This window comes from Pangasianodon hypophthalmus, chromosome 8, assembly GCF_027358585.1.
Source record: "Pangasianodon hypophthalmus isolate fPanHyp1 chromosome 8, fPanHyp1.pri, whole genome shotgun sequence".
Lineage (NCBI taxonomy): Eukaryota > Metazoa > Chordata > Actinopteri > Siluriformes > Pangasiidae > Pangasianodon > Pangasianodon hypophthalmus.
In genome coordinates this window covers 2,278,713-2,290,830 of record NC_069717.1, presented here as the reverse complement: position 1 = coordinate 2,290,830, position 12,118 = coordinate 2,278,713, and the positions used below count along the sequence as shown (strand labels likewise).

General features: G+C 42.2%; 1 protein-coding gene across 1 annotated transcript in view; it reads left to right on the top strand.

Annotated features, from left to right (window-relative positions):
- The window catches only part of sema6bb (sema domain, transmembrane domain (TM), and cytoplasmic domain, (semaphorin) 6Bb), a gene marked incomplete at its 5' end in the record, with an annotated part of 143,463 nt that overhangs the window by 81,959 nt on the left and 49,386 nt on the right, over positions 1-12,118 (top strand). Inside the window, 4 exons of the mRNA XM_053235914.1 lie at positions 1,455-1,515; positions 2,222-2,284; positions 9,159-9,257; positions 10,372-10,462. Of these exons, the coding sequence (XP_053091889.1) occupies positions 1,455-1,515; positions 2,222-2,284; positions 9,159-9,257; positions 10,372-10,462 (314 nt within the window). The remainder of the gene's footprint in view (positions 1-1,454; positions 1,516-2,221; positions 2,285-9,158; positions 9,258-10,371; positions 10,463-12,118) is intronic.

The window sequence follows — 12,118 nt, the reverse complement described above, 5'->3', positions numbered from 1 at the left end:
CAAGACGGTGAAGAGAGAAAGAGAGAGATGGAAAAGGCTAGAGGTGGAAAGAGGAAGTTGCAGAGAGAAAGCAATGGAGAGAGAGGTGAAGAGAGAAAAGAAAAGAGAGAGAAAAAGAGAGAGACAGATGGAGAATAAACAAAGTGAGAGAGTGAGAGATGGACGGACAAAGAAATGGAGTGAAGGGGAGAAAAACAGTCAGAGTTGAACAAGAAAGAAAGAAAGAAAGAAAGAAATGTGAAGAGTGAGACACGGAGAGAGAGAGAGAGAGAGAGAGAGAGAGAGAGTGAGAGAGAGAGAGTGAGAGAGCTCAGGAGAAACTCTCTAATCATATACAAGATTCATGAGCACAGAGAAGGTGAGGACTCTGGGTATTCTCCCATCATCCTTGGCGGCCTCACAGGGGCTGCGGTTATACATGCAGGAGCTCATTAAATCACACACACACACACACACACACACACACACACACACTCAGTTCAGCTCCTTTAGGCAGGACTGATGTTAGGAAACGCCACAACAGGAGCTCGGAGACGAGCCGCTTGTCATAATTAACCGCACGGCCTCGAGTTACAACGTCACACCACATTACATCTACTCCGAGATTTGCGTGAGTGTGAGTGTGTGTGTGTGTGAGTGTGTGTGTGTGTGAGAGAGATGCCGTCCTCTATGCGCATCCTAAAATCCTGATTTTTTGTGACTAACGAGCAGCACGTGGACTTTTTGTAGCTAATGTATCGTTCATTACAGTTACATTACACTCAAACAGAGCTGAATCAGATTTTCATTCTGTGTCATGAATTCCTTCTGTGTGTGTGTGTGTGTGTGTGTGTGAGACGTGCTTGATTTGTGGCTTGTCTCCGCCCTTTTCATGTGATTGGTGTTTATCAGAATAAGTGATTAGACGGTCTGTTTAGCCCTTCTGTGTCTCAGTCTCGTCGCGAAGTCTTGTCGCGAAGACTGGTCCACGCTTACGTCCGTGTTTTTGAGCCGTGTTTCCACGTGTTTCCTGGTTCCCTGGTTTCTCTGGTGTTTCCACACCGTGTCTGTTTCCCGCTCGCCGATTATGGATGATCCTGCCTGTGATCTTCCCCATGACGACAGTTATTGGTTTAATAAACAGCGCGCTGATCAACTCACTCGTGTCCTGCATCATCAGCCTGCAGGTTACAGACGGACGTCAGTCTCCCAAATACCCCGTCACCTACCACACACATGTAAATGAAGATTACGAGGGCTAAATTGCGTGTGAAATGTATCTGATGAAAGATAAAGGTATATTCACACATTTGGAGTGGAGGTGTGTTCGGTGTGTTGTGTGAAATCGGTGCTCATTTTAATTAACACGTTTACTAAATTTAAAGTTACGGGTTGCTTAAGGGACTTAATGAGTTGTTGCCTTCCTGTGTGTGTGTGTGTGTGTGTGTGTGTGTGTGTTTGTGTGTGTGTGTCAGGGATGACCTTTTTCGCGTGGAGTTGGACAACATGGTTGGAGACGAGATGTTTTACAGTAAGGTGAGACCTTTTTCCTGAACTCTGTCTCGTTCTTCTGTGGTCTTAAGAATTGATTAAAATGCTATGAAATCATTAATTAATAAACATCTGTAGTGCACTCAGTTTAGATTTACCTTACAGTTACAGTACAGAGAGAGAATCTACATTACATCAGCGTTATAATGCTAGAGTAATGGCAACGTTAGTGAGTAATTTTATTGTTTTTTTATAGTTACATCAGAGTAACATAGTAACATTGGAGGAACCTTAGATTAACGTTAGAGTAACTCTAAAGTAATGTTCAGTTTACAGTACTGTTATATCCGAGTAACACAGTGATGTTAGATGAACCTGACAGTGATGTTAGAGTAACTCTAGAGTAATGTTCAGCTTACAGTACTGTTACATCCGAGTAACACAGTGATGTTAGATGAACCTGACAGTGATGTTAGAGTAACTCTAGAGTAATGTTCAGCTTACAGTACTGTTATATCCGAGTAACACAGTGATGTTAGATGAACCTGACAGTGATGTTAGAGTAACTCTAGAGTAATGTTAATGGAGTAATACAGTATTTGAGTGACACTAGACTAATATGTGAGTAACATTAGGGCACAGCTAGAGAAGGTTAGAGTAACTGAGGAATGTTATAGTAACTGTAAAGCAATGTTAGAGCAATGAGTAATGGTAGAGTTACCTTGTGTATGTGTGTGTGTGTGTGTTACAGAAAAGGACGTGGGAGTCTAACAGGAACGACATCAAAATCTGCAGGATGAAGGGCAAGCACGAGGTAGGAGGAAAGACACACATTCACGCGCACACACACACACACACACACACACATACCCCAATCTTATTTTTGTCTCGCATCGGGTTTTCCTCTCTTTCTCTCTCTCTCTCTCTGTGTGTGTGTGTGTGTGTGTGTGTGTGTGTGTGTGTGTGTGTTTGTGGGCCAAGAGATGACTTAGTTCCCCTCAGGAAATGAAAGAGAGAAACAGAGGGTCATTTAATGCAGAGGGTGGAACCTGACACACAATCCGGACAATGTGAGATGTGAGATAAACAAGGGAAAGATTGAGAGAGAGAGAGAGAGAGAGAGAGAGAGAGAGAGAGAAGGGTGGGGAGTGGGAGGTCACTCCACCTGTTCACTCTCAGAGTAGAGAGAGAGAGAGAGAGAGAGACGTATATCTGATCCTGTCTGTAATTACACTGTACTGCGCTCTGACCTTTCACATGATTAATACTTATTATTATATTCTTTTTTTTTTTCTTTTATTTAATTTATTAACATCTTTGAAACTTGTGCCCTGATTCTGTTCCCACTGACCCGTCACACTCAGCACCCCATTTCTTCCTTTTTAATTACTTTCCATATATGGTCACAGCTTGCTGTTCTCGTTAACCCTCACTCTACCTGCTGATTGGCTGCAGCTGTTCCTTTTTTCCCAGTTTTCATATTTGTTAACGATTTTCCTCAGACGTTTCGGTAAATTATTAGCAAAGAACTCAGTATGAATAAAATGACAGTATATTGTAGGGATGTGTGAATAGTACGGATCACGTATGAATCCTCCTCAATACACGAATTTCTTCTTCTTCTCTTTATTATTATTATTATTATTTAATTTTATTTGTATAGCGCTTTTAGCAAAGGACGTTGCCACAAAGCAGCTTTACAGAAATATATAAATTCAGGATATAAATTTTTAAATGTATGAATTTATCCCTAATGAGCTCGCCAGAGGCGACGGCGGTGAGGAAAAACTCCCTGAGACGATATGAGGAAGAAATGACAGAAGATGCAAAATATTCATAAATATAACTCTTAAATATTTTCTTAATGATTTGTTAGATGTTTATCAAAAACGTTTAAAATAAACTCAGTGTTGGAAAAAGAGAGCGAGTTAATTGTCCCTGCATAGTTAATGAGTTAATGCTAATGTATTACGGAACAAGACACACACTCACACACACACACACACACACACACACACACACACACAGTACATACACATGTAAACTGCAGTGATGTATATGTTATAATTAGCTAATAACTTTTTTAGATAAAAATACAGTTACATATACAGTACATCTATACATTACTGTATATACACAGTCATAACAGTCGCACTTGTAGAACACACACACACACACACACACACACGCTTGCCTTGTTTCCTGTGTGTTGAGTCAGTTCTGACACATTTGCCGTTGGCGTAATTAGCTTTCAGTAATTAAATGTTTCTGCACGGCCGAGCCGAGAGACAGACGCATCGAGCTGTGATTGTGTGAGAGGAGACTTTCCTGCACACACACACACACACACACACACACGTCGTGTTTGCTGTTAGCTGGGAGATACATGATGAGCCTGAATAAAGGAATTTTAATTGCCATTTTTGATCGCACTTAGCCAGATTGTTTTCCAGTAATGAAGTGGTCTCTCTCTCTCTCTCTCTCTCACACACACACACACTAATTTACTACAGATTAACAGAGGAGTTAACAAGAGCTACTTTAAACAGACACAGAGGCCACGCCTCCTTCACTAAGACTGACAAGTATGGAGGCCACGCCTCTTTCACTGAGACTGGCAACTACAGAGGCCACGCCTCCTTCACTGAGACTGACACACAGAGGCCACGCCTCCTTCATTGAGACTGACAAGTACAGAGGCCACACCTCCTTCACAGAGACTGACACACAGAGGCCACGCCTCCTTCACTGAGACTGACACACAGAGGACACGCCTCCTTCACTGAGACTGACACACAGAGGCCACGCCTCCTTCACTGAGACTGACACACAGAGGCCACGCCTCCTTCATTGAGACTGACAAGTACAGAGGCCACGCTTCCTTCACTGAGACTGACAAGTACAGAGGCCACGCCTCCTTCACTGAGACGGACAAGTACAGAGGCCATGTCACACTCTTTCACTGAGACTGGCAACTACAGAGGCCACGCCTCCTTCACTTAGACTGACACACAGAGGCCACGCCTCTTTCACTGTGACTGACACACAGAGGCCACGCCTCCTTCACTGTGACTGACAAGTACAGAGGCCATGTCACACTCTTTCACTGAGACTGGCAACTACAGAGGCCACGCCTCCTTCACTTAGACTGACACACAGAGGCCACGCCTCTTTCACTGAGACTGACACACAGAGGCCACGCCTCCTTCATTGAGACTGACAAGTACAGAGGCCACACCTCCTTCACAGAGACTGACACACAGAGGCCACGCCTCCTTCACTGAGACTGACAAGTACAGAGGCCACGCCTCCTTCACTGTGACTGACAAGTACAGAGGCCTCGCCTCCTTCACTGAGACTGACACACAGAGGCCACGCCTCCTTCACTGAGACTGACAAGTACAGAGGCCACGCCTCCTTCACTGAGACTGACAAGTACAGAGGCCACGCCTCCTTCACTGTGACTGACAAGTACAGAGGCCATGTCACACTTTTTCTGTCTCTCTCTCCCACACACACACACACACACACACACAGGTTTGAGGTAATTCATCTGTGTTTTGAAGCATGAATAATTCAGAGCTTTAACACAAGCAGTGAGAGGTGACTGTGATATTTAACACACACACACACACCTTAAACTGTACAGGCACCAAATAACAGAATGAATCTTTTCAGAAATGGAGCCTTGATCTTTAATTATGGTGCAGGTCGAGCTTTCCTCTTCACTCACTGCACCCGAATCGTTCCTTATTTATTGTTACTATAGCAACCATTATAACTATAAATGGATAAAAGCATGGTGTGGAAAAAAGAGGTGAAGTATTTATGTCTGTTCTGTCTGTCCTTCAATGTGTACATCTGTACATCTAGCCCAGCCCCTAAAGTGCATTTTATATGAGTGTGTGGAGTGTGTAGAGTGTGTGAAGAATGTGTGTGTGTAGAGTGTGTGTGTGTATAGAGTGTGTGTATGTGTAGTGTGTGAAGAGTGTGTGTGTGTGTGACGAGTGTGTGTGAAGTGTGTGTAGAGTGTGAAGTGTGTGTGTGTACTTTTTGAAGAGTGTGTGTGTGTGTGTGTGTACTGTGTGAAGAGTGTGTGAAGTGGACAACTCAATTAAAGCGGAGATTTATGGTCAGTGGAAACACAGTGATCACTTAATTTTATGGCCAGAGTAATAGAATCCTCTTAACACACACACACACACACACACACACACACACACACACACACTTCACACTCTACACACACTTCACACACACTCACTTTGTCTCTTTTTTCTCTCTCACTTTGTCTTTTTTTCTATCTATCTATCTATCTACACTATATTACCAAAAGTATTCGGTCACCCATCCAAATGATCAGAATCAGGTGTCCTAATCACTTGTCCTGGCCACAGGTGTATAAAATCAAGCACTTAGGCATGCAGACTGTTTTTACAAACATTTGTGAAAGAATGGGCCGCTCTCAGGAGCTCAGTGAATTCCAGCGTGGAACTGTCATAGGATGCCACCTGTGTAACAAATCCAGTCGTGAAATTTCCTCGCTCCTAAATATTCCACAGTCAACTGTCAGCTTTATCATAACAAAATGGAAGAGTTTGGGAACAACAGCAACTCAGCCACGAAGTGGTAGGCCACGGAAACTGACGGAGAGGGGTCAGCGGATGCTGAAGCGCATAGTGCAAAGAGGTCGTCAACTTTCTTCACAGTCAATTGCTACAGAGCTCCAAACTTCATGTGACCTTCAGATTAGCCCAAGTACAGTACGCAGAGAGCTTCATGGAATGGGTTTCCATGGCCGAGCAGCTGCATCCAAGCCACACATCACCAAGTGCAATGCAAAGCGTCGGATGCAGTGGTGTAAAGCACGCCGCCACTGGACTCTAGAGCAGTGGAGACGCGTTCTCTGGAGTGATGAATCACACTTTTCTGTCTGGCAATCTGCTGGACGAGTCTGGGTTTGGAGGTTGCCAGGAGAACGGTACATTTCAGACTGCATTGTGCCGAGTGTGAAATTTGGTGGAGGAGGAATTATGGTGTGGGGTTGTTTTTCAGGAGTTGGGCTTGGCCCCTTAGTTCCAGTGAAAGGAACTTTGAATGCTTCAGGATACCAAAACATTTTGGACAATTCCATGCTCCCAACCTTGTGGGAACAGTTTGGAGCGGGCCCCTTCCTCTTCCAACATGACTGTGCACCAGTGCACAAAGCAAGGTCCATAAAGACATGGATGACAGAGTCTGGTGTGGATGAACTTGACTGGCCTGCACAGAGTCCTGACCTGAACCCGATAGAACACCTTTGGGATGAATTAGAGCGGAGACTGAGAGCCAGGCCTTCTCGACCAACATCAGTGTGTGACCTCACCAATGCGCTTTTGGAAGAATGGTCAAAAATTCCTATAAACACGCTCCTCAACCTTGTGGACAGCCTTCCCAGAAGAGTTGAAGCTGTAATAGCTGCAAAAGGTGGACCGACATCATATTGAACCCTATGGGTTAGGAATGGGATGGCACTTAAGTTCATATGTGAGTCAAGGCAGGTGACCGAATACTTTTGGTAATATAGTGTATCTATCTATCTATCTATCTATCTATCTATCTATCTGTCTGTCTGTCCTTTCACAGATCAGTACTCTCTCACTATCTGTCTTTCTTTCTCTCCATCCTCCTCTCTTTTACTGTCTTTCTGTCTTTCTTTCTCAGTGGTTTCCTTTGTTTGACTATCTTTCTTTCTATCGCACCAGCCTCCTTTTTTTTCACTGTTTTTCTTTCCATTCTGCTTTTTGTATTTCTGTGTTTCTCTCTCTCTCTCTCTCTCTCTCTCTTTCTCTCTCTCTTTCACATAAAAGCAAATAAAAAGCCCTTTAGCTGGCGTGATGATGTAATTACCGATTGAACAATACGGTTTGAAATGCGTTTCATTCTGAATGAACGACTCGAGAGCGTTAGATTTTAGACAGAAGACGGAATAAATGACGTGCAGCAAAAGAGAAAACAAAAGAGTCACAACATTTTACAACTCACATTTAACTACAAATGGAAAGTTACAAAAGAAATCAGCGTTTCGACTCTTTTATCATTCATTCCAAAGAGCTTATAAAGGCTTTATAAAGTGACACACTGGAAGGTTGAGATAAAATGCTAATTAAAGCTGACAGCTAGCGCGACGTTAGCGAATGAGCTAGCAGTGTTTTGCTGATGTCACGTGACGTATATCGAGTTTAATCGCTCTTTCTTATAACGATAAACATTTTATCCACCTTAAAATCCGGACACACACTTGTAATGAAGTCATGTGATGTCACACACGTGGACAAGTTAGTTTTCAGACTGTAAAATGTAAATATTAAAGATATTTTCTACACACATCGGTGTACACCTCATGATCGCACTTTATTTACTGAGCTGTTATTAATGAGTAGTTACAATGTAATAAACACTTAATTAATAATGAGTACAAAATGGAGCTGAAGTAAAAGGCATATCTGAGCCCTAGATAGCAGTGTATAAGCTCCAAAAATAAGTGCCCCCCTCTTAATAGGTTCACACTGATATTTTAACAATATTTAGAAACTTTTAGAATAATTTCAATAATTTCAATAATTTTATAAAAGAATAACTTTTAGAAAAATTTAGAAATGTCGAATAACTTGTCTATGACACAGAAAACACACACATATTGTAACCATGGTGACGGTTAGCGCTTGTGTCACATGCTTCTCTGATTTAATGAGTTATAAAAAAGCAAGATAGCAACACACTTATCATTCATCGCTAAATTAGCGCTGAAACATATCCTAGGTCTCTACTTGAACGCGAACGAGCATGCTTCGAGCTACGCAAAGTAATAAATATGTCATAGCAAAATTTATAACATAACACAGCCACGAGCTGCATTCTGAGCATCGCGGCAAGGGGGCGCTATAGTAACCTAAGTGCAGAGGCTAGTTTCTAACCATCAGCTGCCATGGTGGTCCAGGGGTCTCGTTTATCAACCATGAGTACACATAATTTCCTTGCATACACACATTTTTTCTTCTTGTGTGTGAGGAGGTGTGTATATTTACGCACATTCCTGCTATGCTACTTCAGTGTCAGTCTTCTTTTATCAAGCAGTATCACAAGCAGGCTACTGGGCTTTTTAAAGGGAAGTTGTTTACCATATATGGCAATTTGGGGGCGTTTCTTTATGCAAATGAGCATGTGCATGAGCAGAGCTGTTTAGAAGGTGTAGGATTTATCAACTTCCACTGAGTACAGCTGTAACGCAAAGAAGATTAGCCATTTTCTGCTTCTGTGTCAGTACGTTTGCTAGCAGGAAGATTAGCGATGGTTCAGCACTGAATTAGCTAGCTCGCTTGGAAACGTCGCCACAAGCGGAATGAGACACAGCTCCGTTTCCTCCAAAGGTTAAACTGTGATTTAACGCGGCTAGCGATTGTATGCAGAGAGATCTGACTAGCTAAATTAGCTAATAACTCTTCAGACACGTGTACAAGCTAATGTCAGTGATTTACACGACTTTAAAAAAGCGACGAAATGTTCCACCATGACATGTAAACTGTTCTTGATGGGAAAAAAAACAAATGCAAACAATATGAAAACTGACACGTGACTATGTGCAGAGTGACATCATCATCATCATCATCATCATCATCAGGTGTGTTGTTTTTGTCGTCTTTTTTCAGGACGAATGTCGTAACTACATTAAAGTCCTGCTGAGTCGACGAGGCGGTCTGTTCATCTGCGGCACCAACGCCTTCAACCCACTGTGCGCCAACTACACAGTGAGTGTGTTTGTCTGTGTGTGTTTGTGTGTGTGTGTGTGTATGTGTGTGTGTGTGTGTGTGTGTGTGTGTGTGTTTTTGCCTCCGGAAAGCTCCAGTCTCATAAATAAACGGCGCGATTGCTCACAGTGTCTCCCGCTGTGTCGACTTTCATCTTCCACACACCAGAGTGCTGCCGTATCCCATCATCCCCTGCTGCTACACACACTCACACACACACACACACACACACAATCTCACTCACTCACACACACATGGTGACAGCAACAAAACCTGACCAATAGATGTATTAAACATTAGTGTAAATATTAATCCAGACTGCTGCTCCTCACGCAACACACTCACACTCTCTATCTCTTTATCTATCTCGCTCTCTCTCTCTCACACACACACACACACACACACACACGTAATGAACGGAACTGAGACATACTGTCTCACACACAAACATCGAGATGTCTTCTTTACCTGCACCTGACACTGCAACACTCACACTCTCTCACTCACTCACACACACTCACACACACACACTTTTACTGCTCTCTGGTAATGAAACACTACACCTGTCGATGTAGGGGCGAGAAATTTTCTCTCTCTCTCCTTTTCTCTTGCTCCCACTCCCCGTTCTCTCTTTCTACCTTTCTGTCTCTCTCTCTTTTTCTGCCTGTCTGTCTGTCCTGTCTCACTTGTCCTCCCTGTCTTTCTCTTTTAGTATCCCTCTCTCTCTCCCTCTCCCTCTCTCCCTCTCTCTCTCTCTCTCTCTGCCTGTCCCACTCACCCTCTCTCTCTATATCTTCCTCTCTCTCTCTCTTTCTCTCTTTCTGCCTGTCTCACTCACCTGGCTCTCTCTCCCTCTCTCTCTGTATCTTCCTCTCTCTCTCTCTCTCTCTCTCTCTTTCTCTCTGTGTCACTTCTTCCTGTCTGTCTCCTGTATCATGCCCCCTCCCTGTCTCTCTGTCTCTCTCTCTCTCTCTCTCTCTCCATATTTTATAGCAGGATGGAGTTTGTGTTCAGTGTTGGTCGTCCTCACACACAGAAGCAGAATCTCACTGTGACTTCTCATTACTAATACATCACTGTGTGTGTGTGTGTGTGTGTGTGTGTGTGTGTGCAGGCAGACACTCTGGAGATGGTGGGTGAGACAGTCAGTGGAATGGCACGATGTCCCTACGACCCCAAACACGCCAACGTCGCTCTGTTTGCAGGTAAACTCTAATTTAATAATAATAATAATAATAATAATAATAATAATAATAAAGGGAAAAAAGAGCAATAGAAAGATCAGAAAGAGGAGGAAAAGGCAAAAGAGGAGAGGAAGAAAATGAAATAAGAAGAGAAGTGTGATAGCAAAGATAGAAAAAGAAAAATGCAAATAGAGCAAAAGAAGAAAAAGCAATGGAAAAAAGACAGAGAGGAGGAGAACAGGAAGAAAAGAAGAGAAGAGGAAAAAATAGGAAATGAGGGAGTTATGAAATGTACAGAAAAAAAAGAGGAGCTAAAAAAAGAAGAAAGAATAAGAAAGGAAAAGAATAGAAAGAATGCAGGAGGAGGCAAGGAATGGAAAGAAGAAAAATATTGAAATGGAGGGAAGGAAAAGAAGAGAAAAGAAAAAAGAAAAGAAGAGAACAAGGGGCAAAGGAAGGAAGAAAGGAAAAATAGAAAAGGAGGAGAAAATGAGGAGATGAGTAAGATGGCAAATTTAAGAGAGGAGAGAAGTGAAAAGGACAGGAGCAGAGAAAGAGGGAACAGTAAGAAAAAGGTAAAAAACGAATTAGATAAACAGGAAGAAAGGAGAAGAAAAGAAGGAGCAGAAAGGGAGAGAAATAAAAGAAGAAGAAAAGAGAAGAGGGGTGATGAGAGGAAAAGTCAAAGAGGAGAAAGACAAGGAAATGAACAGAAAAGAAAAAGGGGGACGAAAATAAATGAAAGAAGAATTCAAAAGAAGAGGGAAAAGTAAGAGGAAAGTAAGAAATAGAGAACAAGAGGAGATGAGAAGAAAAGAGGAAAGAAACAAAGGAAAAGGAAAGAAGGACAGAATGTGTTAAGGAGTTTTAGGACAGATGAAGAGAACAGTGGTGTGGGATTGGGACACACACACACACACACACACACACACACACACTCTCACCCACACACACTCTCTCTCTCTCTTACACACACACACACACACACACACACACACACACAGATCCTGACAGTCTATAAAGAAATGAAGTATAATGTAATATGTTAAGGATGTATTATTTTATGAACAGTAGGAGTATATTAAACCCATACATTATCATAATGTGTGTGTGGATGAGTGTGTGTGTGTGTGTGTGTGTGTGGGTGAGTGTGTGTGTGTGTGTGTGTGTGTGTGTGTGTGCTTAGTTCTGTGCAGCAGTTTGAACACTTCACTGACTTTTTTATTGAAACATCACAGTCTTGAGTTTCTGCTTTTTTAAGTTTTGTGCTGGAGCAGCTGGAAGTAAAAAAAAAAAAAAAAAAAAAAGTAAAAAGAAAGAAAAACAAAAAAGAAGAGAAAAAGTGAGAAGAGAGATGATGAAAAGGAGAGGAGAGAAAAGAGAAGGAAATGCAAAAAAGAAAAAGGGAAGAAAGGCAAAGAAGAAGAAAGGAGAAGAAATGAAGTGTGGGGAAAAAGGGATGAAAAAACAAAATTCAGGAGAGGAAGAGAAAAAAATTGAAATAAAAGACGAGGAGGAGAAAAAAGAGAGGTAAGAAATGAAAAAGACAGAAAAGTGGAACGGACAAGAAAATAAAGAAAAAGAACAGAATGGAATGAAGAGAACAGATGAGAGGAAGAGAGAAAAGATGAGGAGAGGCCAGTATAAATAGAAAAAAACAAGAAAAGAAGAGAAAAA